The 23,571-nt window shown below is 42.1% G+C and overlaps 2 protein-coding genes across 3 annotated transcripts; both read right to left on the bottom strand.

Annotated features, from left to right (window-relative positions):
* Positions 1-315: 315 nt before the first annotated feature.
* ankrd13d (ankyrin repeat domain 13 family, member D) lies at positions 316-9,179 on the bottom strand. Its single transcript, XM_041047981.1, has 16 exons — positions 8,394-9,179; positions 8,123-8,258; positions 7,917-8,041; positions 7,617-7,662; positions 6,908-7,051; positions 6,486-6,675; positions 5,935-6,001; positions 5,518-5,599; positions 5,237-5,298; positions 4,990-5,120; positions 4,734-4,891; positions 4,306-4,419; positions 3,928-4,100; positions 3,527-3,606; positions 2,933-3,166; positions 316-1,246 (listed from the first exon to the last, which is right to left on the bottom strand). The coding sequence occupies exons 1-16, from the start codon at positions 8,475-8,477 to the stop codon at positions 1,183-1,185; spliced, it is 1,890 nt and encodes a 629-aa protein (XP_040903915.1). The 5' UTR covers positions 8,478-9,179; the 3' UTR covers positions 316-1,182.
* On the bottom strand, positions 2,511-22,645 carry kdm2ab (lysine (K)-specific demethylase 2Ab). Of its 2 annotated transcripts, XR_005894692.1 has the most exons (24): positions 22,477-22,645; positions 21,993-22,033; positions 20,352-20,490; positions 20,005-20,083; positions 19,807-19,853; positions 19,069-19,247; positions 18,728-18,834; positions 18,427-18,520; positions 18,030-18,183; positions 17,779-17,894; positions 16,651-16,777; positions 16,255-16,529; positions 15,991-16,068; positions 15,589-15,849; positions 15,212-15,340; positions 15,015-15,101; positions 14,574-14,798; positions 14,114-14,143; positions 12,904-13,946; positions 12,054-12,217; positions 11,673-11,819; positions 11,259-11,474; positions 9,510-11,130; positions 2,511-2,520 (listed from the first exon to the last, which is right to left on the bottom strand). XR_005894692.1 is itself a non-coding variant. In XM_041047979.1 (23 exons), the coding sequence occupies exons 2-23, from the start codon at positions 22,026-22,028 to the stop codon at positions 10,949-10,951; spliced, it is 3,915 nt and encodes a 1,304-aa protein (XP_040903913.1). In that variant the 5' UTR covers positions 22,029-22,033; positions 22,477-22,645; the 3' UTR covers positions 9,479-10,948. The 2 variants fall into 2 exon arrangements, 1 of the variants encoding a protein (XP_040903913.1); XM_041047979.1 differs by lacking the exon at positions 2,511-2,520 and having other exon boundaries at positions 9,479-11,130.
* Positions 22,646-23,571: the final 926 nt, after the last annotated feature.

Here is a 23,571-nt window from a genome sequence, read left to right as displayed (position 1 = left end):
CCTCGGGCAGTTAGTTAGAGATCCCTTCTTTAAAAGATCAAACAGTTTGGGAACACATGGCAATAGTATAAAATTAACACTGAATGAGATTATTGTATCTTCCAGTTTCTGTTCTTTCTGACAAATCCCTGTATTAAGCTATGTGTCACTGTTAAATCATTACATCAGGGAAGATACTGTAGCTTTTGTGTTTAAATCAGAGATAAGAGCTAATAAGATTGATACTAACAACTGATTCAAACAGGTTAGAATATGAATTCAGCTATGACTGCATATTGTTTATCTTGTTGGACCAAAAGTCTAAAGATAAGCCAATCCAAAGACAAATTGATTTACTATCATATATCATAATACATCCTTACATTTGAGAAGCTAGGATGAGTAAATGTTCAGTATTTTTGATGGAAAACCACCTAAAATGATGGATCAATCACTAGAATAGTTGCTGCTTAATGATTAAACATTGCAGATTCAGTTTCAACTACATGAGGTATCTGTTTTCTGTCTCACAACTCTAAAGGTGCTCATGCCAACATTGCAGGAATCACCCATTCATACAGATCACAATGATTGTCTGTTTTTTTGATGAGAAAGAATCAAAAAACTGTAAAAATATCACAACAGATACACATGAATCTTATGTTTCTTCCTTTTGCTCATAAACTGTAAAGAGCAAAACATAACCATGATCCAGGATGATCATTATTCTTTATTTTTCCACACATAGGAGTAAGCCAACATAAATGTTTCAAATGTTATAATCATATTTTTATAAGTTATTCCATTAAGATTGTATTTTCATATTTTTCATCATTATCATGGATCATGTTATAGGTTTAAAGCTTAAGGATTATTTATCACTCAATAAAGACAGCAAGACTGTGAAAAATAGTTAATTAAAAAAAAGAAAAGCAAAGACTCTCCCTTTTGTCTCCTCCTTCACTGTAGTGTGTTTCAGAGTACCTCTTCTTATTCTTCCCTCCCACCTGTGTCACTCAAACTCACGTTTCTAATACTCTGGTCCTTTAACGCTCTCCTGTAGCAGCCTTTGTGTGAGAAAGACATAAAATATCTGTAATAACTTAATATCTCATTTAAAAAATAAAAAGTAAAAACAGAATAAATTAAGAGGATTGTTCCCCAATGAAGACCCGCCTCCACTGCTCCATTGCAGTTGTGACATTACTTCTCGGTGAGTGACAGCTGTAGGATCCGCTCCAGCTCCTCCTCTTCCTCCTTCTGCTTCCTATGACAAAAAATCCAAAATAATGCTCATCAGTCAAAGTAGTGAATAAATTAAAATGATTCATTTCCAGGAGTAGATTACTTTTCCTCACATAAGTGAAATATCTTTTCAAACAACGAACAGCAGCTTATGTTGCTCGTCTTTTATATTTGTTCACTTAAAAACTTTTTTTTTAAGTGGAAAAATTTTTCTTCAAAGTGCAAAACATTTTAAAGTTAAAATAAACAAAAAGATAATTATAGAGAATGCTTTGACTTGGCAGATTCTTAGTTTTCATTCCTCAGGAGCATGTGACCGTGTTTACAGTGCTGACCTGAGGGTTTTACTGTGTGTAGCGGCAGGGAGGGAAAATCTATTGTTTCAGTGGATTGGTGCGACAAACTTGTTGCTGAAGGCCACTCTGCACACTGAGTATGACATTTTAGTTTTTCTTATGTCATGCCTTTTCCAAAATTAAAAAAACAACAACATTTAAATTAAACTGGTCTGTAAGCTGCCACTTTAGCATCACAAATAACAAAAATAAACCACTGCATCTAAAAAGTTGAGGCAGATGTATTACTGTAATAAGGACACTGTATTATCAGACTTATCAGACATAAGTGCCAGTAAACAGACACATGAGAACAGATATGCTAAAAGGTACTGGGTCTGCATTTTTTCCAAGAAAAGGAAGCAGACTTCCCTGTAAATACTGTAATCTCAGTTTCCCAGTATTCAAACCTCGTCACAGATTGTGAAGCCGCTGAGGGCATCACTGTCCTTGAAATTCATAAGCACCGTGTTTTTCAAGTTTCCAGAATTTCATATCTGAATCTTCTTTCCTCAATCAGCCAATAAAGATTCAGCCACTGCCTGACCATCAAACATCACAAACACTAGGACAACTCACGCTAAAATAACTATTAATTTTCTTATTATAGATTAATCTGGCAATAATTTTCTTAGTTTGCTGATGAATTGTTTAGACAGTAAAATGTAAAAAAATGGGCCCTGATGTGTCCCAGATGTCATTTGTTTCCCTGCTGCCAAACCAGAGTTTGAGATGGAAGAGCAGACTGCAGCACTCCCTGTGTGTGCAGCTGAGAATGAATGAATGAATGAATGAACGAATAAATAAAAATAAAAAGGAAGAGCAATAGAGGGAGTATTTGGAGAACAGCTGGGGAGAAGCAGAGAGCCTAAGTTTTCTAAAACCCACACAATGCAGTCAGCAAAACCGCTCTCCAGTAACACTCCATGATAAAAAATGTCTTTACTCTAATCTTCCATCTCTAATGCATGGTGGTGCAGGGGCATATGGGTTTCCTCTGGGTGCTCTGGCTTTCTCCTTCACAGTCCAAAGACATGCAGGGCTGGTGAAGACTTGCAAGCAGGATGTAGATAAGTGGGACCAGATAACTGATAAATAGATAGATATCTTCTCCCTCCTTTCGTTGCTGAGTTCTCTTTGGCTGCGCTGCATCTAAAACTCACTACAGACGTGATGCAAACAAAATCAAAACTACTGAAAAACTTTAGAAATAGCTGAAATAGCTCAAATTCTGAGTCAAACCATCTCTGGATCACTGAAACAAGAATTTGTTGTCAGTTGAGTTGAGTTGACACCCACATGACAATTTTATCACAGGTGATCTAATGTATGTCAGACTGTTCATAACTGTCTTTGTATTCCTCCCACTTCACCTGTCCATCTCCTCCTGCTCCCTGCACGACAGCTCCATGGCGATACGCAGCTGCTCGTCGAAGCTCGTCGCCACACCAAAGTGCCCCGACAACCGGGGATCGGTCCCCGTGCTGTAGGAGAGAGGGGAATTGGCGGTCGGGTCCAGAGGGGAGACAGAAGAGGGCTGGCTGGGGTCAGCCGTGTCTTCTCCCTCCCTGCTGGCCAGGGAGATGGACAGGGACTCCTGGATCGCTCTGAGAGAAGACAGAGATAAAAAGAAATATTCAGACTCAAGTGTTATTAAAACAAAGAAGGGTATCTTAACAGGACAGTTTCAGTGCTGGGTTTCATTACAGGGAGACTGGGAGTCGCTGTTCCCAGGAGAAGGCGTAAAGAAAGAGCTAATTACTGAATTCTATTTAGAGACATTTAATTTAATTACTTCACAGGCCAGAGATTTCCCTGAATAAGAGAATTATGAATAGGCATGAGTAAAAACCTCACAATTGTTTTAGAGTAGCAAATACAAGTGCTCCTATTTCGAAGAAACTCTGCTCGATCCTTCCTTTTCCTTATTCTCAGGTAAGACAGGTAACGTCTGAAGGTCAGCTCACCTTTCCAGCTGAGAGTCTTCCTCGTACAGTGGAGACTGGGGCACTGGGCGGCTGTTGGTCAGGGCCTCCCAGATGGTCACCTAAAAACCAGACACAAGTGTTTCAACTGCCTTTAGATGTAAGGGAACCCTGTAGGGGCACTTTGTAGCCCTAAGAAAAAACTAGAATTAGCTTTTAAATGATTTGATGTGGCACAAATTTTTACAAATGTGGAGAAATAAAAGCAAAGATAGGACCAAAAACAGCACTGTACATTAACAACCAGTACAGTATGGCATTTTGTTCTGATGTGTAACTGTGCCAATGCCCGAAAAAATATTTAAAAAGGGAAGAATAAGTTCCTAAATCTGAGACTAATTACGAATTCTCTGACTCAAACTGGCAGCAGGCTTTGCTCTGACCTGATCGCTCTCTGTGCCGGCGTCCAGCAGGCTCTGCTGGATGGCGAACTGCAGCAGGTTGTCATCCTCGTCCCTCATTGGCTCACTGCGGCCTGGTCCGAGGGTGGTGTAGTCCGGAGGGGGCTCAAACACCGAGGGGTCCACCTCACAGTGGAAGGGAGGGGGAGACTGACCTGGGTGAAGAAGGGTCACAGTGTTACTGTCGCTGGAAGTTCATGTAAATGTTGCTTTTAGATTTCTGTCCATTAATTAGCAAGCAACCGGCTCATGTTTGAATGCTGGACCCCAGGACAATGAGGGGATCCAAATAAACAATAAGCCATACTTCAGGTTCTTTTAACTGTGTCTGAGTAAGTGTATGTGAGAGCCTATAGTTACCAGCCTCTGCGGGGCTCTCTGGTTTGTGAACCGTCACAGAGCTGACCGCCTCGTCGCAGCCGCACAGGTTACTGAACGTCACCCTGGCATTCAACACGTGAAAAAGGGGAATCTCTGGAAGACAGGCAGCGAGTTGAATTCAGACAATGTCATAATGTCCAGCATTGTAAACATGTCTCTTCAAAAAGAATGGCTTTTTTTCCCTATTTGACAAATTTAAATGGCTGATTATTGCAGTTTTCATTATTTTAGTTCTAACATAACAGTGTTAAGCTGCAGCTGTAGCGCACAATTACAGCTACAGGCCAACAGGCCTGGAGTCTGGAATCAGTGTTTTGATCAACATGTGAGCTTTAAAACCAGTTAAATAACTTCAAGGCATCCACAAAGCTACACACAGGAAAACACTGAGTCGGCCTCTCACACACCTATTTTGACAGGGAAGCCTGGCGGCAGGCGTAGGGTTATGAAGTCACGCAGCTTGGCAAAGTGGGCATTGGAGATGGCCATGAGGTCAATGATGGGTGTCACCTGCTCGGCCAGGGACAGAGGGTGAGTCTCACTCAGCCACAGGGTCGCTTTAAACCTGGAGAGGAGGCAGAAAGAGTGCAACGTTCTCGTCAGTCACCGATTTGGTGGTACAGATCTATGCTGGGTGTTTATGTTGTCGTCTCTTTACCGTACCTCTGGACTTTGCTGGTAAGCTCGATGGGACGTCCGATGTCCCGGCCATTAAGGTTGAACTCTGGGTTGAAGTATTCCTCAGCTGTGATGGCCGTGGGGTTGTGAGGACTGGCACACTGGGACACATTACTCTGACAGAAACACAGAGCGAGAGAGTCATAAGTGATGCTATGCTAATCAAAGGAGATGGCAGGTGGTGTGGGTGGTGTGTGTGGATGTGATGCAGAGGTACCGTGGAGACTCTTACCCCATTGTGAGCTGTATGCTGTTCAGCAATCCCCAAGAAGGACTGCAGAGGAGTCTTTGAGCCTGAGTGGGAAGAATGTAGAGAGATCGTCAACAACAACCTCAAATTTATGCTATTTTTCTTCTAAATGGTCTGTTTAGAGAAAAATTTTAAAAATTGTACTATGAGTCAGAAGGAATATATTTATTAAACTTTATTTTCTGGCCTAAAAACAATGGTTTTCATCACCGATCTACACACATTGCTTTCCCAGCCTTACAAATGTGTGTTTGTGAGTTTACCTTTGCTTCTTGACTTGTCCTGGTCGGACAGATGCTCTGTCCTTGACCGAGTCACCAGCTCCACATTGGTAGCACTGTAAACCTGGAAACAGTAACACACAAAAGGAAGAACAAACACTTTATTCTAGAAAACCTCCATGAGGCTATGATAATGTTTGTTTAGTGCAAACAACAGGAGGTAAAACTTTTGTTTGGTGTGAGGATTAGCAGAAAAAATGGGACCAAACAACATTTGTTGGTGTTGTTCTCTTTTTTATTTAACCCCGCATTTATCTTTTTATCAATTTAGGCAATGCTGAATAATTTGTGGTCACATAGAACAGTAATTATCCTCCAAATGGTCTGAACCATGTGTTTCAGGCAGCTTTGTCACTTCTGAAAAACCATCTGAACTAAGCTGGCTCAGCAGTTCCTCACCTTAGCTTCGTACCCGCTGACCACCTCGCTCTTCTCAGAACGCCAGCCCCAGATTCCCGACTTGTTCCTAAGCAAGCAAAGAGATAAAGTGAGGGCTTGTGGCAAAGAGGTTATCAGTGTGTTTTTAACTGTGGGGATGTCATGTACTGTACATGAACACCATGAAGGATGAGTTGTTTTAGTGTATTTGGTTCACTAAAGAGGTTACTCTATAATTTCACTGCAGCTGCCACATTAAGTAATGAAGATGTTGCTCATAACTTTAAAAGTTAGTTTAGTTCTTGAGATGGAAACTTTTTTACAGTGAGAGTCAAACTGAAAATGTAGGTAAAATGTCCATGCCAAATTACATTACAAGCTTTAAAGTTTTCTTATATCTAAACAGGGTGGAAAGCCTTGAACATAACCAAAAAAAAAAAAAAAGTTAGCAGCTCCATGAAACAACATGAGGCAGATTATCTTCACATGGTTTGCAAACAGACAAATAAAGTGAGATCTTGATGAAATAATTCTGTATTCTTGCATATCTGTATACCATATGTACTTGTTACCGTTCAAAGGCAATGTTGCGTGTGTTGAGGTGTGTGGAGACGATGGGCGACGTCAGTCTCTGTGCCGTGTTCTCCTGCGATGGCTGCATGGCTGCCAGGAGGGAGGGAGCGTCACGAGGGGACAACACAAGCGGCTCTGTGTACACCACCTGCTTCTCGTGGTCCACCTCCATCACCACCGCCCCGTCATCTAAGACGCACAGAAAATGTTGCTATTAGAGGACAATTCAAAACATTAAGGTTTATGTAAACCATCAAAGGTCTCATCATGGAACTGGAAAAAGCACATGTAAGCCTCTTGAGATGTTTCTAAGTCTTTCACTGCAGAGTCAAGTTGTCGTCACAAATCATCCATCCATCAACTCAGCTGTTCACTTGTTGGTCTGTACGTGTATGTTGTTCTTGGAGCATATAGTACACACCTCCGCCCTTGAAGATATAGCTGCGTCGCCCCTTCAGCCAGGTCATGTGTTCAAAGCCCAGGAGGGTGGTGTCCACACGGAGGCATGAGCCGCTCTTCCACACCCGGTACACGTCACTTGGACAAACCTTTGACACCAAGGGCACTGAGAGGGGAGTTAAAAGAAGAGGGGAGGCATTTTAGAAACACGAGACAAAGAGGCAAAGACAAAGAGGGACCAAACCACACAGGAAATGAGTGAAGGACAGTGACAAGAAAAGCAGCTTTAGATTAATTATCCATCACAAATTAGAAAACAAGATGCCTTAAAATTGTAACAGCAAAAAACCTACAGTATTCAATATATAACAACAGAAATCAGGTAAGAGCAAACAAACTGTAACAAGAAAAAGTCTGTTTTTATTTTTTTAATGATGTGATGTAATACTACAATTTCTTGCTCAAAGTCATAAGCTACAGTGAACAGGAAACCACATTACATTACTGAGCCGTCCTGTCAAATACATTATACATAACACTTTAGGTGGGGTATTGATAACATGTAGTGGGTAACATTTTGAAATCATCCTGCCCCGTCTCTCGAACTGACTGGAGCGAGTCACATTTGTCTATCAAAGTCTGCTGAGCGACAGCTGCTGCTGAGGGAGCTGTCCAGCCACTGTGGTGCTGAAGTTGACCTCTGTGAAAACACATCAATGAAACACACTCACCCCAACTGGTGAACTCCCATTTCATCTCCACGTAGAAATCCCGTGCCTGGAAGACACCAAAGAAAGGGTTGTTTTCTGTTGTTTTTTTGTTAACTTAGTCAAAGGCATAAGGCTTCCACGCGTTCTCACATTTGTGCATCCTGATTTAATAAAGCTTGGGATTTGTGTACACAGGAGCAGCATCCAGTGACTATGAAAAAAAACCTTTCCACAAATTTTAAAGCTTTTAGGAGTAGTTGTGCTGCTCTGCGCAACAGGTAAGAATTTTTCATCACATGTCCCATTGAAAGGCTGTTTCACCTGTCTCAGTTTGCTGAGCAGCTCAGGGATGCCCGCCAGTCTCTCCGTGGCACGCTTGAAGTCTCTGTACTGAAGCACCAGCTGAACCAACTCAGGATCCCCGGTGCTCACCGCCTCCTGCAAGACTGAAACATACATCCACATTTAACGAATCATGGGTGAAGCCTCGCGAAAGTGAAACTCAAGAGCCGCAGCGGAGCACTCACTGGTCCAGCCCTGTGCGTTGCAGTGTGTCGGGTCTGCGGAGTGTCTGAGCAGCACCCGGGTTGACTCCAGGTGGCCCAGACACACAGCCAGCTCCAGCGGGGTGCGTCCCCTCGGATCCAGGCGCTCCACATCCTGCTGCAGAACCAAACACACGAGCAGCATCAGCGCAATGCAGTGCGACATAACAAACGCATCACCTCTTTAACAACAACAAAAAAAAAAAAAAAAAATACATAATCCACCAGCTGCCAAATAACCCTCCTCTCTTACCTCTTTCTTCTGAAGCTCCCGATCAAGCTCCAGATACTGATTGTTCCAGACCAGAAAATGCAGAGGAAACGCTTCGTGAGCCATGGTTGTCGCCCGCTTGACAGTTAAACAGTAGTAAAGCTGTATTTGTATCTGCAGCCAACAGATTGCAGTGACACCCCAGCAGACACAGCTGGTTAGCAAGCTAGCTTGGTTCACAGCAGCAGAAAAATGGGTAAACGCTGAAAGCAAGAAGTGTGTCACTGGAAAAACCTGTCACTAAGTAAATCTACCCAAGTAGCCAACGTTAGGCAGCAAACAAACCAGAATATTGTGCGTGCCTATTTAAATTAGTGGGCTGAGTTAGCCGAGCTAACTCAGCCCACTAATTTGATGAAGTTAACGTTAACAGCTAGCTGGGCTAACGTTAGCTAACTGGCTAATAACAACATTGTTTCCTGCTCCTCTTGGCTCCTCCTGTTCTCCATTCTTCACTCTGCAAGACAGCTAGCTCAGCTGGCCCAAAATGCACCTGCAAGTCCGCTCATTTTCTACGAGGCAAATGTTTTTGAAGACAAAAAGAAAAAGAAGGTATGGGTGAAATCGCCGGCTGATGTACTGAGCTAGCTGTTCGCTGATGCAGCACCCATCCCCTGTTTGTCTCGCAGGGTTGTTACGGTCTGTCAAAATAAAAGGGAGACACGGCCTTTATTCCAGTTTCACATCCAGGTCATTCGAGTTGAGGGTGTCCGATGCGATGCTGGTGAAAACAGCTGCAGCTACAACACGGTCCTGCTTGGATAACGATCACTAAACCAGGCCACATCTGTCAAAGTCAGCTGTGCAACACCCAGCTTTGTCAGGATGAAGTGTATTTACAGCTGCAGCAGCGGTATTTATTTATTTATTTACTTTTGCGTCGCTTTATTTCCAGGTTATGGAGGGAAGCTGGGTGGAGCCAAGGAAAAGCTGGCATTTGATCCGATAGTGCAAATAAACTACGGCATTAACAGGGGGGAAAAAAAATCAAGCAAAACTAGTGATGTTGACATTAATTATACTTAATGCATCTCTCCCTCTGCCAGTAAGAATATAACCCATTGTTTGTCATTTTTTATTTTTCTTGAAAAATAACACAAACAACATAAAGTGAAAAAGGCTTCTGAAAATAATTACATTGCTACAGGATTCCCGTTTTGATAATCTAAAAGAGGAAAACACATTTACACAAAAGTATATATTTATATACTTATATTCATTTTAAGGGATACGGGCGGGAGAGAAGTCTGGGAGGAGACCTTTGATACAGAACCACTAGACTTGAAGGGAACAAAGAAATGAACATCCCCCCACCCCCAAACAAAATCATACATCTCTGCATTGAATTAGACAAGGTCATGAAAGTCAGTGAAAACTAGATACTCACATTTTTCATCCATGAAAAGAAAAAAAGTGTATCAAACAGGGGTGGGGAGCAGTTTCATCTAGTATATTAACATTTTTGCTCTAAATGTTGTCTCTGTACAAAAACAAAGCAAGAGGAGTTTGGAAATAATAGCACCTGAAGTCTAACGGTTGTTTGAAAATGCACCATTTATCTGACACCTAATCCTTGGCATACCCCGTACACTTAATGCAACCTGCCCTTTGTTGGGGTGAGGTCTTGTTGCCATGGCGACTGCCCTCTCACACTGTCTTTATGCCCTCTTGCACAACCACAGCCACTCAATGTCCATGTATACTCATCAAGTACACCAATGAACTACTCTCGCACCCAAAAGCCTTATTAAGCTGAGCATATAGCTGGTAAACACAGGCCATTCCAGTAACTCACTTTATAAGTAACGATGCAAAAAAACCTGTCACCTTTAGTTTTTTTTGTTTTTTTTTAAATTGCAACACATAGCTGTTGTGCACAAAGCATAAGCCATCAAAAACAACTCAACGTTTGCTCTCTTGAACCTGACAAAAAAATAATCTATTTTGAAGCACCGAAATGTAGCTGAAATCAAATATGTTTAAATGTGTCATGTGATAAATAAGACTTTATGGGGATCAGTTAAACTGAACAATGCACTTATACCCCAAATGATGACACTCAAAAGGTTCTCTCTCAAGGCAGGAGTATGTGCCGGGAGTTAAGATTGGCATCTGTCCAAAAAAAGAGTTGCACAGTTGGTTATCCAATGAATGTGTAGTCTAATACAGCTAATTAATTGCCTATGTTCTCCCACTCCTTGCAATAAAAAAAACGTGCTTTTCCACACTTTAATTCCAAAAGAACAGCAGGAAAAAAAAAAGAAAAAAAAATAACAGCTCCTGAGTCTCTTTTTAAGTACACGGGAAAAAATGTGTTGAAAAGAAACACTGTTACAGCTGTGACAGCCCCTTTTTACCAACACCAGCTAAGTGAGGAAGCCCTCCCAGTTTAGACCCCACCACTCCTTTTAAGTGACACTGGTGCATGTGAACCTCCCTGCCTGTAAGTGTCCTTTGTGTCACACAGATTCACATCAGGATCCACTCCCCCTGCTTTTACACCTCAAATCACCTCTGCAGTGAGGGGAAGCAGGAGCTTAGGATATCCTCTGGATCAGTTTTTCATCTGATAGGCAGTAGAGCGTGTTGACTGACAGCTCGGAGATGAAGGCCTCACAGGCTTTGCGGGAGACACCTTTACAGCCCCGCAGGTCGAGCAGTGAGATGCAAGAGAGGCGGCGGAGATACTTTAGACACGTGTCTGTCAGTTTACTGCAGCCTGGGAAAGGAACAGGTAAACAGATACATCAGTAGGTTGCTAAAACCAGAGCAACATGTCTGTATGTTCTTTGATCCAACAAATGAATTTTGTGTCTTGCATATTAGCGATTCGAATCAATTTCTCACCTCCCAGGTTGAGTTCTGTCAGCGTGTTTCGGGTGGATGAGCCTACTGCTGTCAAAAGGTTGATGGAGTTATCGGTGAGGCTGTTGCAGTGGGAGAGGTCCAGTTTTGTTAAATGGGGCATGTGGCGGATCACCAGGCGCAGAGTGGAATCGCTGATGTCCAGGCCTGCTAGTCGCAAACACTGCATGGTCCGCAACTGACTGCGATTGTCACAGCCTGGAACAGAGGAGTCATTTGGGAAGAGAAGACAAAGAAAAAAAAAGCAGAGATTTTGTAAAAAGAGTTTGATGAGAAAAAGTGTAAAAAGGAGGTAAAATGAGAAGAGGGGTAGAAAATATGCGAAAAAAACCACAAGATGTAAGAGTTGACGACTGGATAAATTAACAGTGATGGCTTCATGCAGTCTTTTCTCACCTGGAGGGCTGACGAGATCCCTGATCTGAGAGTCTTTGACCCCGTCTGCATACCGCAGATCGAGAGAACGGAGGAGAGGGCAACCAGAGGAGCAGAGAGCTGAAATAGATGACCAGGAACAACCTGCCAGCATCAGATCCTTCAGCCCTGCAAAATCAGGACAAGATTTATAAAACTCCAAAACTGCCAATATTAAGTAAATGTGATGTTATGAAATAATTAGACAAACAGAAATGAGCATATAATGAATCTGCTTTTTTATGGTATCTGTTTATATAGCTCTTTTCTTTCATAACGTCATATTTATTTACATTTATAGTGTCAAGCATTTTTTAATTCAATGAAAATTGTGTGAAAGTGCATCAGTAAGTGTCTACGTACCAGGCAGGCGGCCAACAAGCCAGCTGAGCTGCTTTTTTGAGATGTTAGTCCAAGAGAGGTCGAGTGTGACGGGTTGTCTCTTGATGATGCCTGTTAGGGCCTGAGGAGTAATAGTGCGCTTGACACTCAGGTCAATCCGTGACCAAAGCCGCTTGTCTAAACACCTATGGACAAGCACACACTCATGAAGAATACATTCATTCAAATCTACTTACCAAATCCAAATCCTTTCAAATCCATCACTGAGTCTCATTAGGTTTACCTTTACAATATTTGTAATAAACTAAAGGCAAAAAATAACCACACATAAAAGCTGCCTAATCGCCTTTTGTTGACTGACAATGACAGAAACACAACAGTTTTTGGTGGCAGGCTTTTTTAGTGTTCACACTCTGTACCAGCAACCTGAAAGTGAGATAAGCAGCATAATATATGAAATGTTAGTTATTCAATTAACCACTCTGTTGGTCCCTGTTGAATACACCAACACAACAGTCCACTTACAGTTGTATGGTGGTGGTACAAAGTGACACCTTTTGTCACTCACCATAAATCTTTGGACGAACACAGGCACTGGCTGCAGAGAGTGCTTTATGTTAAAGAGTGATCTGATTGGCAGTCAGTGATGTTTGTCACTTTGATACAGACATAAAATGAGAACATCCATAATTTTCCCATTGCTCTACACTAATGAGGAGAGATAAAGGTTTGAGAAAATCGCTCAGTTACAAGTTAACACCAAAGACTAATGAACACAGGTCTTTGGTCAATTGCAAACCGGATCCAAAATGAGACCGGCTATCGGAACCCATCCCTAATAATAATAATAATATCAGCTAAGAGGTCTTACCATTTGTACCAGTTCTTGCAGACAGCCATGCAGACGCAGAGATCTGCTCGACTTAAGTAGCGGAAGACAGACACCCACACCTCCCTCTCACAACCCGGCCCGCTTCCATTGCTCTCCCTGTCCGCCTCGCTCCCTCCTTCCTGCAGCGCAGACAAAGGGATGCGGAGATGGGGAAGCTCAGAGGATGAAGAACCAGAAGCACCATTGCTCAGTTTACCAGGCCTGTTTGGCCTCTGTCTTTTAGAGACCTCCAGCCTCTCTGGATGAGAGGTGCGAGTGTCTGTGTGTCCACTGCGAGTGTGTGGGGGCGTGTGCCTACTGGAGTGTTGATCGGGACAGGGGCCGCGATTTCTAATTGGGGGTCTGACGAGGGCTCTGGTCTGGTTGTGCATTGTGGAAGTAGCAGTTTGAGGGGCAATAGCCTCTAATTTGGGGACAATGGCTGATGGGTCCCGCTTAGCCCTGGTTGGCCTTTGGAGTGTCACTTTAAGATATGAGCCGTCCTTGTCACCCGTTTGACTGTCCTGCTCCATCTCCTCCTCGTCTTCCTCCTCTGCGCAGTTTTGGTTGGCCAACTCGCTCCCTTCCTCCTCTCCTTCTTTGGCTGCTCGTCCTCCTCGCCTCGACTGTGGCTGGTTCTCTTTATCCCCTCCCCTGCCACTACTCTGCCCCCTCTCCTCTTCTTCGTCGCTGCTGCTGCTGCTGTTGGTGCTGCTGCTGCTGCTGTCCTCACTCTCCTCCTCCAGGTCTCCATGCCCCCTACCACCTCTGATTCCTCTTCCTGCTCCTCCTCCCCGCAGCCTCACCCCTCTTCCCCTCCCTCTGCGGGGCTCTCCCCTGGGCTCAAGTACCAGACCGAGGGAAGACTGCTGCTGCTGAAAGGACCCCATGTCTCCGGGAGAAGTGTGGTAGGGTGCACCATCCGCCCAGGTGGAGCCCCGGCCTCTGCCCTGAGATAGTCTGCTGGTTGGAGAGCGAAGCCGGGATAGCAGCCTGGAGCTGAGCAGCCTGGGAGAACGATCGAGAGTCGATTGTTTCTGTTTCTGGGAGGGAAAGAATAAAAAGGTTGGCAAATGAAAACAAGATAATGGATGTTTCAAACAACCAATACAGTTCTACAATATGAAAACTTCATCCTGTAATATATATGCATTATAATATTGTTTAAATGCAATACAAACTATTTGCAGAAGAAAAGTGCGTTGCTTACCACTAAGAGTTTGCTGCGCTCCAGTTTTATCTGCAATTAACAGAAAAGCGGTTGTGAAATGAGATAAATGTCTAATACAGAAAAAATCCACACCTAGACAAGGTGTTATCTACTATTTTAAGTTTGGGGAAGTGCCATCACATCTACAGCATGTGTCAAACCAGTTTCAGGGTGACAGAAAGTTTCATCAAGGTTATGATTAGATTTTGTGACTAAAATAGATCAAAATCATTTTCAATGCATTAAAATCTTGAATAATGTCAGGGCTTCTAAAACCGAGAGGACATCTGAAGAACTAGAGAGCTGGAAAGATGTGAACTGTTCAAAAGCTTTAAATCAAAACATTTTCCCCATGGAGAAAGGAAAACACAGTTTCTTCTTCTTCTTCTTGCTTTTGATCATTAAAACACTGCAAAATTTCAAAAACAGAATCTAAATACAGTTAAGATCTCCACTTTACCCTTTTCTTAAGTCTGAGCTCCAGTGCACTTGCTCTTTTGCGATTCTGTTGATGCTGCAGTAACAATTTCTGAGAAGGTGGTGGTGCTGTGGGTCGGGATTGCGGTCTGCTACGTTTCCCTCGTTTCGCCCCTTCGCCTACACCAATGCCTTCCCGGTATTCAAGTTTGGACGGTGGCAAGGAGGATGAGCCCTCTGACTCTTCACTTTCCTCATCGCTGGAAGACTGACGTGGGAAGGAAGGAAAGAGATGGTTTGTGTGGCTGAAGAAGAAAGGCTGTCATTGTTCATTTGAGTCCTCAACAACAACCCTATTGCAACTGATGGAGATTACACAAAATGGAAACTTTGCTGAGGAAAGGAAAATGTGTCCTGGAGACTGAATGAATGGAGAACACAGAAACACAGGGCAAATGAGAGGAAGAAGATATGTGTTTGGTACCTCTGATGCTGAACCTTTGCCCTGATAACATTTGGGACACTCCCAGCAGCTGGGTAGATCCTTATTGATCTTCCCCTCACCAGGTTCCTGAAAGAGAGAACAGCTGAAAGTCTGAAACACCATCTATTAAACCAAACTGTGCAATAACTGAGTATTGTATTCAATTTATGGCCTTAACTGTCTCTGAAGAAGATTACCTTGATGCACTGACGATGGGCAATCTGCGAGCAGACTGAGCACTCCATGAGTGAGTAAGCGCTCGGATCTGATTCATCTGATTCACCTTCTCCACATATGGCACATCGAGCTGTGTTTGGCAACGCTGGCTGGAGGAATAAATAATTGTTCTTTGACACTTGGAATAAAACAACACAGATCTGAGGCTGATATCTATTACTGTTTATGACAATTCTTAAAACTAATATGTTTTATATATATAACCAGAAGCCATTATGCCAATGGTCAGAAGTTCTTTACTATTCTCTGAAAATCTTCATTTAAGAATGAAGAGTTCTGGGATTGTAAGAGAACATAAACAACAAATATAAAGACAATGATGGGTATGACAACTCACTGCTAGACACTGTCTCATGATACAGCTCTTCTTCATGCGTCCAGGCCCACCAAACTTCCTCATGTCGTGGCAGTACTGGCAGGTGCCGCACTCCTTCCTGCAGCAAGCAGCACAGCGCTTGCACCTCACCCGTCTGCGCCTCAGGGCAGAAATGGAGGAGCGTTTGGTGGACCTCTGACCCAGAGGCTTGTGGAGGGTGGGACCCAAGCGAGGACGGTACAGGACAGGGGGAGGCGGAATGGGGGGCTGATACCATGATGGCTGTATATCAGAATCAGAATCAGAATAACTTTATTAATCCCCGTAGGGAAATTCTTACTGTTACTTGCAACTCCCAGTTGAAAATGAAGAAAAGAGGAAAATTGCACATAGTATAGAGACACAGCAAGACTCACTACTCACCCTTTTGGGCCACTTGACAATAGGCTCTCCAGTGTAGGACAGCTTGGGGTTATCGTTGGCATGGTCCTTCAGAACAGTCTGTGCAAGTGGAGAAGAGAAAAAGAGTAGTAAGACAAAAACCTTTTTAAATATATCTGAATTTCCACCACAGCACAGCGCCCTGAAGGCAGCAGTAGCAACCTGTGAAATGTACGTTTAAATGTCGTGTAGCCACGGTGAAGTATTTGCAGGATAAACTGCAACAGGAACTTAGGCGACACCCACCCTCATGTCTTTGAGAAGGGCTGCGGCGTTCCTGATGCCTGCAGGGACACACTTTTTGTGAGCCGGCAGCTCCTCCAGCTTCCCCAAGAGGTTCCATAGTCCCTCCAGCTCAAAGGGGGTCAGCAGGTGTTGAGGTTTGGTAACTTGAGCTGGTTCGTCTTCTTTGATTTCGTCTTCCTTGAACCTGTTCTCCACCTTTTCAGGGTCACTATCAACTCCATTAGAGGTGCCGTTCCCGGTGTGATCACTGGTTTCAAGGTCAGCCTGAGTCAGTCCTGAAAAGAGAAAGGACAAGATGGTTGCAGTTCATGTCAGTGATGGATTCATTTATATGTCTGTGTGAAAACGAGAAAAAAATTGGGGCAGCAATGTTTCCTTGTGTTCATCTGTCCTCACCTATGCCAAGGGAGTATTTTTGGAACTCAGGGGTGAGGTGGGAGACGTTGGTCAGGCAGTAGAGGTATCTCTCCAGGACATACCAGCACATCTCATAATAGAAAGGGTAGCGGAACTTTGCTGGCACCTAGAGGAGGAAAACAGAAACAGATTAGGAAAAATATAGTTGAAAAATTGTGGCATCTTCAAGACCCTGTTTAGCCAAGTACTGCTTTAGAGAATTTCTGATTTTTCAACAAACTGCTCCTTCTTCATGAGAAGCATTAGTTGTAACTTTGTTGTGGTTTGCACCTCTGCTTGGGAAGATGTTTGGGCAAGTCCAGATGAGGTCCAGATGAACACCTGTGTGTGTCCCCTGGCCCAGCTTATCATCTATAGCTGAGAAGTGACAGTGTCTGAAAAGTCTGTTGTAGCCAAGCAAAACCAAACTCGTGTTATTGCCAAATTCAGAAAAAAATCTTTGCATTGTCTCCCAAAGGACAGTTATGTTTCCTGGAAATGGCTTAATTTGGGGTTTCTGTGAAAGTCAGACTGGTCTAGGGTCCAAATGTTACACCAAAGAAGCAGGAGGCATAAATGCTAGTATTATTACCTAAACTTGATTAAGTGACTTCTCAGATTTAATTGTGCAGCAGTATCAACACAGACATGGACCTTATTGTATTAGGTATCGACATGATGGGGAAAGTTCACATCAAATGGAGTATCTTGGTGTGGTTCTAAAATTCATTGTTTTCACTACCACTTAAATTAATTCAGTCACGGTGGGCTACAATTCAGTTTTAAGAGCTGCAGTAATTCCTGGTCTCATGTTACCTTCCATAAAAATGATTGTAATGAGTCCTACTCAGCGAGGTACAGGCATCATAAATTTGAGAAATGAGAGCACTGGTATCTGATAGTTATTTAGTACCAGTGGATACCCTATGTTTAGGTACATGCACTGGTATTGGGAGGTAAACAGATGGTGCATCCCCAGATAGTTTAACACTCTTAACATTAAAGTCACATTGTTGATAAATCAATGTGACACTACAATTTTTCTATTGTGAGTAATTCCACTGAGTAAGACTGAATCTTGCCTTCTGGCAAGAGGGTAGTTCACAGTGAGTGCAAGGTGCTGCTCACCCGTGTGCGATCCTCAATGCTGTAGATGTTGAGCTGCATGGGGATGTTAAAGCTATGGAGGAAATTTCCCCCAAACACCAACGTGTCCTCTGGAGTGTACACAGCATGGATCCACCCTACAACATACAAGATACAGGATTATTGGAGGGAGTCTTCAAGTGTGTGGGGTTTTTTTTGTAGGCAAGGGTAGAGACTTTGTAATTGCGTGTACTACATGTCTGTAAGTGTTGCTGTTCTATGTAGTAACAGACCTGATGGGATTATGAAGGTGTTGCCCTGCTTGAGTTCTATCCTCTGACAGTCATGACACTTGTCCCCCAAGAAGATGTCTCCCTGCTTTCCTGATAAAACCCAGTTTTCATACATCTCCAAGTTCTGTGGTGTGGGTGGAATCAGCCAGAACACCTGCAGGGGGCACAGGTAAATGGTCACATATGGTAGATCTGAGGTCTACAAATACAAAAATAAAATGACCATGGAACTAATGTGCATTTAAGGGAAACAGGAAGTCGAAATACAAGATGGAGAGTAAGCCCATGATACATTTAGTTTTATTCTAACACCATAACTGACTCATTATGACTAAAAAGTTTCCATTGAGACACTACAAAATCTATGGTTCTTGTGTGGCATGACACTCAGACTGACCTTTCCTCCACGCAAGATGTGGTACCAGACTGAAGTGCCTCCAAAGTCAATGTGGAAATCTGTGAAGCAGCCCTGCACACTCATGAGACAGTACCTGAGAGGAGGGTAAGAAAGACAGAAAAGACAATGGAGATTTGAAAAACTTCATAAAAAGTTGAAATAGAAAGAAATAAAAAATTAAAGAGGGACCTTAAGTATTGAATTGACTTAAGGTTATCACTAATGTGGATGTGTAATCGGTATTGTATCTTAACTACAGCAAGTCAAGCACAATACATTTTGAGGTCTCTGGTTTACTCACTTCTGCACTTTGGGATAATGCATGTCTATGATGGCGTTAGTAGAGTCTCTCTGTCTCTCCTTGAGATGCCGAGGCCACATGTTGTCCACCCAGTCAATAAGGTCCACCTGGATAATGAGGAGAAGAAACTAGAATAAAACATGCATTCCAGCTGTCTACACCAAACCCAAGATTGTTCACGATACCTGAAACCACTTAAGATTATTAAGTAATCTTTCTGAACTGTATAAAATGTGATTTCCTGCTTAGTCCGTTAAGAGTTCAAAACTGGCATTATCAATACCGAAACTTTGCGTGGGTTGTGGTAAAGCCCTGAGGTGTGACAGTGTGTGCATTCTCACCGAAGCCGGCCGTTTGACCAGATTCTCCAGCCTGGTGTGGCTGAACTCCAGGCTGATGACATTGTATAGTTTTTCTCTTTCTGATGGTGGTGTCTCATAGTAGCGTCGCCACTGACCCATTGACATTTCAATTCCCTTCTGGGTGTTCACATCCATCACGTCTACAATGCGTCGACTACCTGTTGGAGAATTAAAGAGGCTTCAACACCTAAGACAACTGTAATTAAACTCAAATCAAATTAACTCATAGTGTATAATACTTATTATATCTGATTAAAACAACCACCAACTACAGACCAACCAATACTTGATTTTTTGAGACCAGGAATGATATGTAGGAGTTTATTAAATTAAAAAAAACAATAACAATGTAATTGTTTTTAGCATAAATACCTAGCATTAAAAAAGTCTTTATACCGACTACTTCTTGTTTTTAACGATACAGACTGAGCAGGAAGTTTTACATTTGAAAAACATTTTTTTTTATGCTTTCTGGTGGACAAACTATGCAATGATGATGCTGTTACTAAATTAGCTCAGACCTAGTTTAGCATTTCCATACTGCAATTTTTTTGTTACAGTGGCACATTCACAGATACAATATGTCTGCAAAAAGGAATTATGACCCAATATATCAGCCTGACTCTTGCTCAACCAGCAACAGGCATTTGGTAGATAACATTTTGTGCACAAAAAGTACAGTCATTTACTTTGAAAGGGCATAAAACAGGACCTTACCAACAAACAAATTGACATCACTCACACTGAAATCAGGGTCTGGCATTCTGCAAGAGAGGAAATTCCATGTCATTTTTTACATTTCTGTTTCATCAGACACAGTAAACTATGTTTATTTGGTATCTGCTTTGAAATTATTTCAAATTTGAATTAAAAAAAGGATGATCTGTGATTAAGCAGTAAGAGAATTTAACTCACTGTATGCCAAGGTTGTCAGTTGTCTTAAAGATAATGGGGTCCCTGAGCCCTTCCCTCTGGATGTATTCAAATGTGAAATCTAGAATGGGCATACACAAACAGACACAGCCAGTCATCAAAAGTCCCCAACTTGCATTGGGTAGATAACCCAAAGTCATGACGATAAAGCTTAAATTGGCCAGTATGAACTAGCTGGGACACTTTTATCTGATCAACACAGCGTTAAAGATTCGCAGTATTAAGCAATACAGCACGTGGAACAAACAGTTGGCCTTAATTTGCTTCACATAGCATTAAATATGTAAAGGTATGATTTCACTTTCAAAATGTTTCATTTTACATCTCACCTTTACCGTCCATGTGTTTGACCAACTCAGAGCTAAACCTGTCGCACCGCAACTTTTCGTCCAAGTCAAACATTCGTTTCCCTTCAATTTCATCATCTGAGATTCCGTCATCCTGGTAGCGGCGCCGCGTACCTGTACGCTGAGGACAAAAAAAAAAAAGGTTTCTGTTAACCTTTTCCATCAGATGTGTATGCTATGATTTGTAGAGTGCAACAAAAAGAAGACAGGAGGAGAGGGCTGGAATAACTGGCAGTGAGAAATATGGGATGTCTTACAGGACTTAAGAAAACTCAGTGCCATAACAACACTGGGTTATAGCAGCCCGTCAAACAGAAAGCAATATGGAAGTAAAGATCACATACACAAAAAAGTTACACAATAAAAAGGACTAGGGTTTGCCTAGGTTCAAAATCCAAACTGTAAATTCTAATTCGTGATTAGTTATCACATCAATAATTATTCACCAAACTACCCTTGGTATGGAAAAACTCAGCTACTGAGGGACTGGTTCTGATCCACAATCAAAAGCTGGTGCATTTGAATCAAATATAGGTGCAAAACTCTCCAGCGTTGCTTAAAGTAATTTTAAATGTTCTTCCTGAAGACTAATTTCTGAGACATGAGTCGACACCCACGGGAGCTGTCCCTTCTAACTCTGTGATAAAAAGGAACTAAAACTACCAACAGTGACAAAATTATTGCTTCTGCCCAAGATGAGGATTAAATCGCAATAAATCAATCCAAGCTGATCAGTCAGCCAGCCACCAGGTCAGTTCATGTGGGAACCAAACAATACAGTGTTACAATAGCAGGGGTTAATCTTCCACACAGAGCCCCCCCTTTTTTTTTTAACTCCCCTCCTGCCACTCACCCTATGCAGCACTGCTTGGCTAGACAGATGAATCAAGCACAACACCCCTGCTCTCAAATCACCCCACCCCCATCTCTTTAAGACAAATGTGGTATTATCTAAACTCTGATGCTCCTAACTTTCATAACTGATGGCTGCACAGAACCTATCAATTTGCAACTGAAAACAATGTAATATTATTAAATAAACCCATACTGTTGTTTCAATATAAAGTATTAAAATAAAAAAGGAAATGAATAAATAATTAACAGTTTATTGGATGTGTTGCTAAAAAATTGCTAAATTGCTTTCCAAAATTGATCTACAATGGCAGAAAAACATTTTAATATACATACCTTACTTTTAATATACATACTTTTTTTTTTATTCCCCCAAACCAATAGTATCAATCTTTGATTACAGGGAAGTGTGAAAGCATTGAGTTAATTACTTTAGAGCAAGGGAGAAAGACTGTAAAGAGGTGAAGCAAGGTCACAGCTCAAAAGCTGCTAAGGTTAAACATTGAACTTGACCTCCTATTGAACCCAGGGTCTTTAGACAGGTTCATTACCGTTATTAGGGTGGACAACAAAACAGAAGGCACCGCTGCCATTACAATGTACCAAAAGAAAGTCGTCCATTCCAATCAAAAACAGTAATTATTATTCACTAAACTGATTTGTGTGTATAAAAAGGCCCATGTTACACACGAAGCTTAGACAAAAACACCAAACAGTAGCATTGTATACATAAAACAAGTGTTCCGGGAGCTAACAGTTTAAGTTACTCACCAGGCGCTTGCTGTACCGTGTGTGAGGATCCTCCATAATCTCTAGAAGAGACACAAAGTTTCGGGAATTGTGTTAACTAAAAAATGTCTAAATAGCCGATGGCTGCTGAAATGTTTTAGTGTGTTTTTACATTCTATCGGACAGAAACACACACCTCTCTCTGGGTAGAGCCTAGCTACATAACCCTGCTAACGTTAGCTACCAGTGTTGCTTTAGCCAGCAAGCTAACGATACACACAATTTACTAACGTTTACGTTGAACATATGTCGCTGTATGAGGACAAGCGCAGACAGAGGCAACTGCCATTTTAACGGAAATATTATGAACCATTGTGTCTATTTCCTGACGTTTTTAGCTGGCGTTATCGGCTAACGTAAACTAGCTCAGTTGACAATCCCTTTCATAAGTCGTCGGCTAACGTTGACGCTAGCAGCTAGCTGACATTAGCCCCTATACGGCAGTTGGAACCTTCTTTATCATTACCTCTGCGTTTTAACTCCTTTAAGCCGTAGTGGTCAAAGTAATGTTTCCCGACTAAAGCGTCCGAAGCCTCTCAGTAAAGTTTCTCCCCATGTTATGTGCTAACAGCTGTGTATATTGTTATGTTTATTATTGTGCGACAAAGTTAGAACGATTCGACGCTCCGAGCCGCCATTTTCAGCTGGTCAAAAAACACACACACATACACACAAACCAAAAAAAAAAAAAACCCTCACGACCCACCCCCTGCATTAAGCTCCACTGTTACTAAAAATTAACATAAAGCCACAATCATTGGATGCTGCGTGTGCTATTTAAACAAGATTAGAATATGCTAATACCCGAGTGTGCTTGGTTTTGCTTCCCAGGTTTGACTGTTCGTTTGCTTCAGTACTAATTCCAATAATGTAAGAAATAATCAAATCATTTATGTGGTATACACACACACACACACACACACACACACACACACACACACACACACACACACACACACACACACACACACACACATACATACATACACTATAAAAACATTCCACTTCAAGGCCCTGCATTCAAAACTAGTAAAGTACGAACGAATAAACAACAAAATGAATATACCTGAAGGATCAAAAGTACATTGTGCAGAATTCATTCAGATTCAGATTCATAGAACTTTATTTGTTCCCAGGGGACAATTTAAATTATTACTATTATTAATAGATGAATAATATTAATAGAGCTGCAACTAATGATTATTGTCATTAATCATCTTATGTAATTGTTTTCTAAAAAATACTAGAAAATGGTGAAAAATGCTCATCATACAACATACACAATAAAGCCAATCTACAGATACATATATAATTCAAATATACTGATAGTCCACCTACGTGTGGACTATCACGTAATAATGGTTTTACATGAACGCTGGTGTGGGCTGATGCACAGTAGCTTTTCAAACTTCATGTGTGCGTAAATATGTGTATATAGTAAATCCAGCTTATCCTCGAGGCACGAAGCAACAAAACGAACGCACCCTTGTGTAGACCCCGCCCACGTAGTGCTGATGGGCCGGGTCTATCTCTGCTTAGGAAGAACAGACAGATGAGGGAA

The sequence above is a fragment of the Toxotes jaculatrix genome, chromosome 10, assembly GCF_017976425.1.
Source record: "Toxotes jaculatrix isolate fToxJac2 chromosome 10, fToxJac2.pri, whole genome shotgun sequence".
Lineage (NCBI taxonomy): Eukaryota > Metazoa > Chordata > Actinopteri > Toxotidae > Toxotes > Toxotes jaculatrix.
Note: the sequence above shows the minus strand (reverse complement) of the source record. Positions and strands in the feature narration are given on the sequence as shown.

Excerpts from the sequence above, each read along its gene's own strand:
- kdm2ab (XM_041047979.1), bottom strand. The coding sequence starts at position 22,028 with ATGGAGGATCCTCACACACGGTACAGCAAGCGCCTG. Across the intron at positions 16,530-16,650 it reads AAAATACTCCCTTGGCATAG|GACTGACTCAGGCTGACCTT; the intron begins GTGAGGACAGAT and ends TTCTCTTTTCAG. Across the intron at positions 15,850-15,990 it reads TTGTCAAGTGGCCCAAAAGG|CCATCATGGTATCAGCCCCC; the intron begins GTGAGTAGTGAG and ends TCTGATATACAG.
- ankrd13d (XM_041047981.1), bottom strand. The coding sequence starts at position 8,477 with ATGGCTCACGAAGCGTTTCCTCTGCATTTTCTGGTCTGGAACAATCAG. Across the intron at positions 6,002-6,485 it reads CGCAACATTGCCTTTGAACG|GAACAAGTCGGGAATCTGGG; the intron begins GTAACAAGTACA and ends TTGCTTGCTTAG. Across the intron at positions 5,121-5,236 it reads AGCATACAGCTCACAATGGG|AGTAATGTGTCCCAGTGTGC; the intron begins GTAAGAGTCTCC and ends TGTTTCTGTCAG.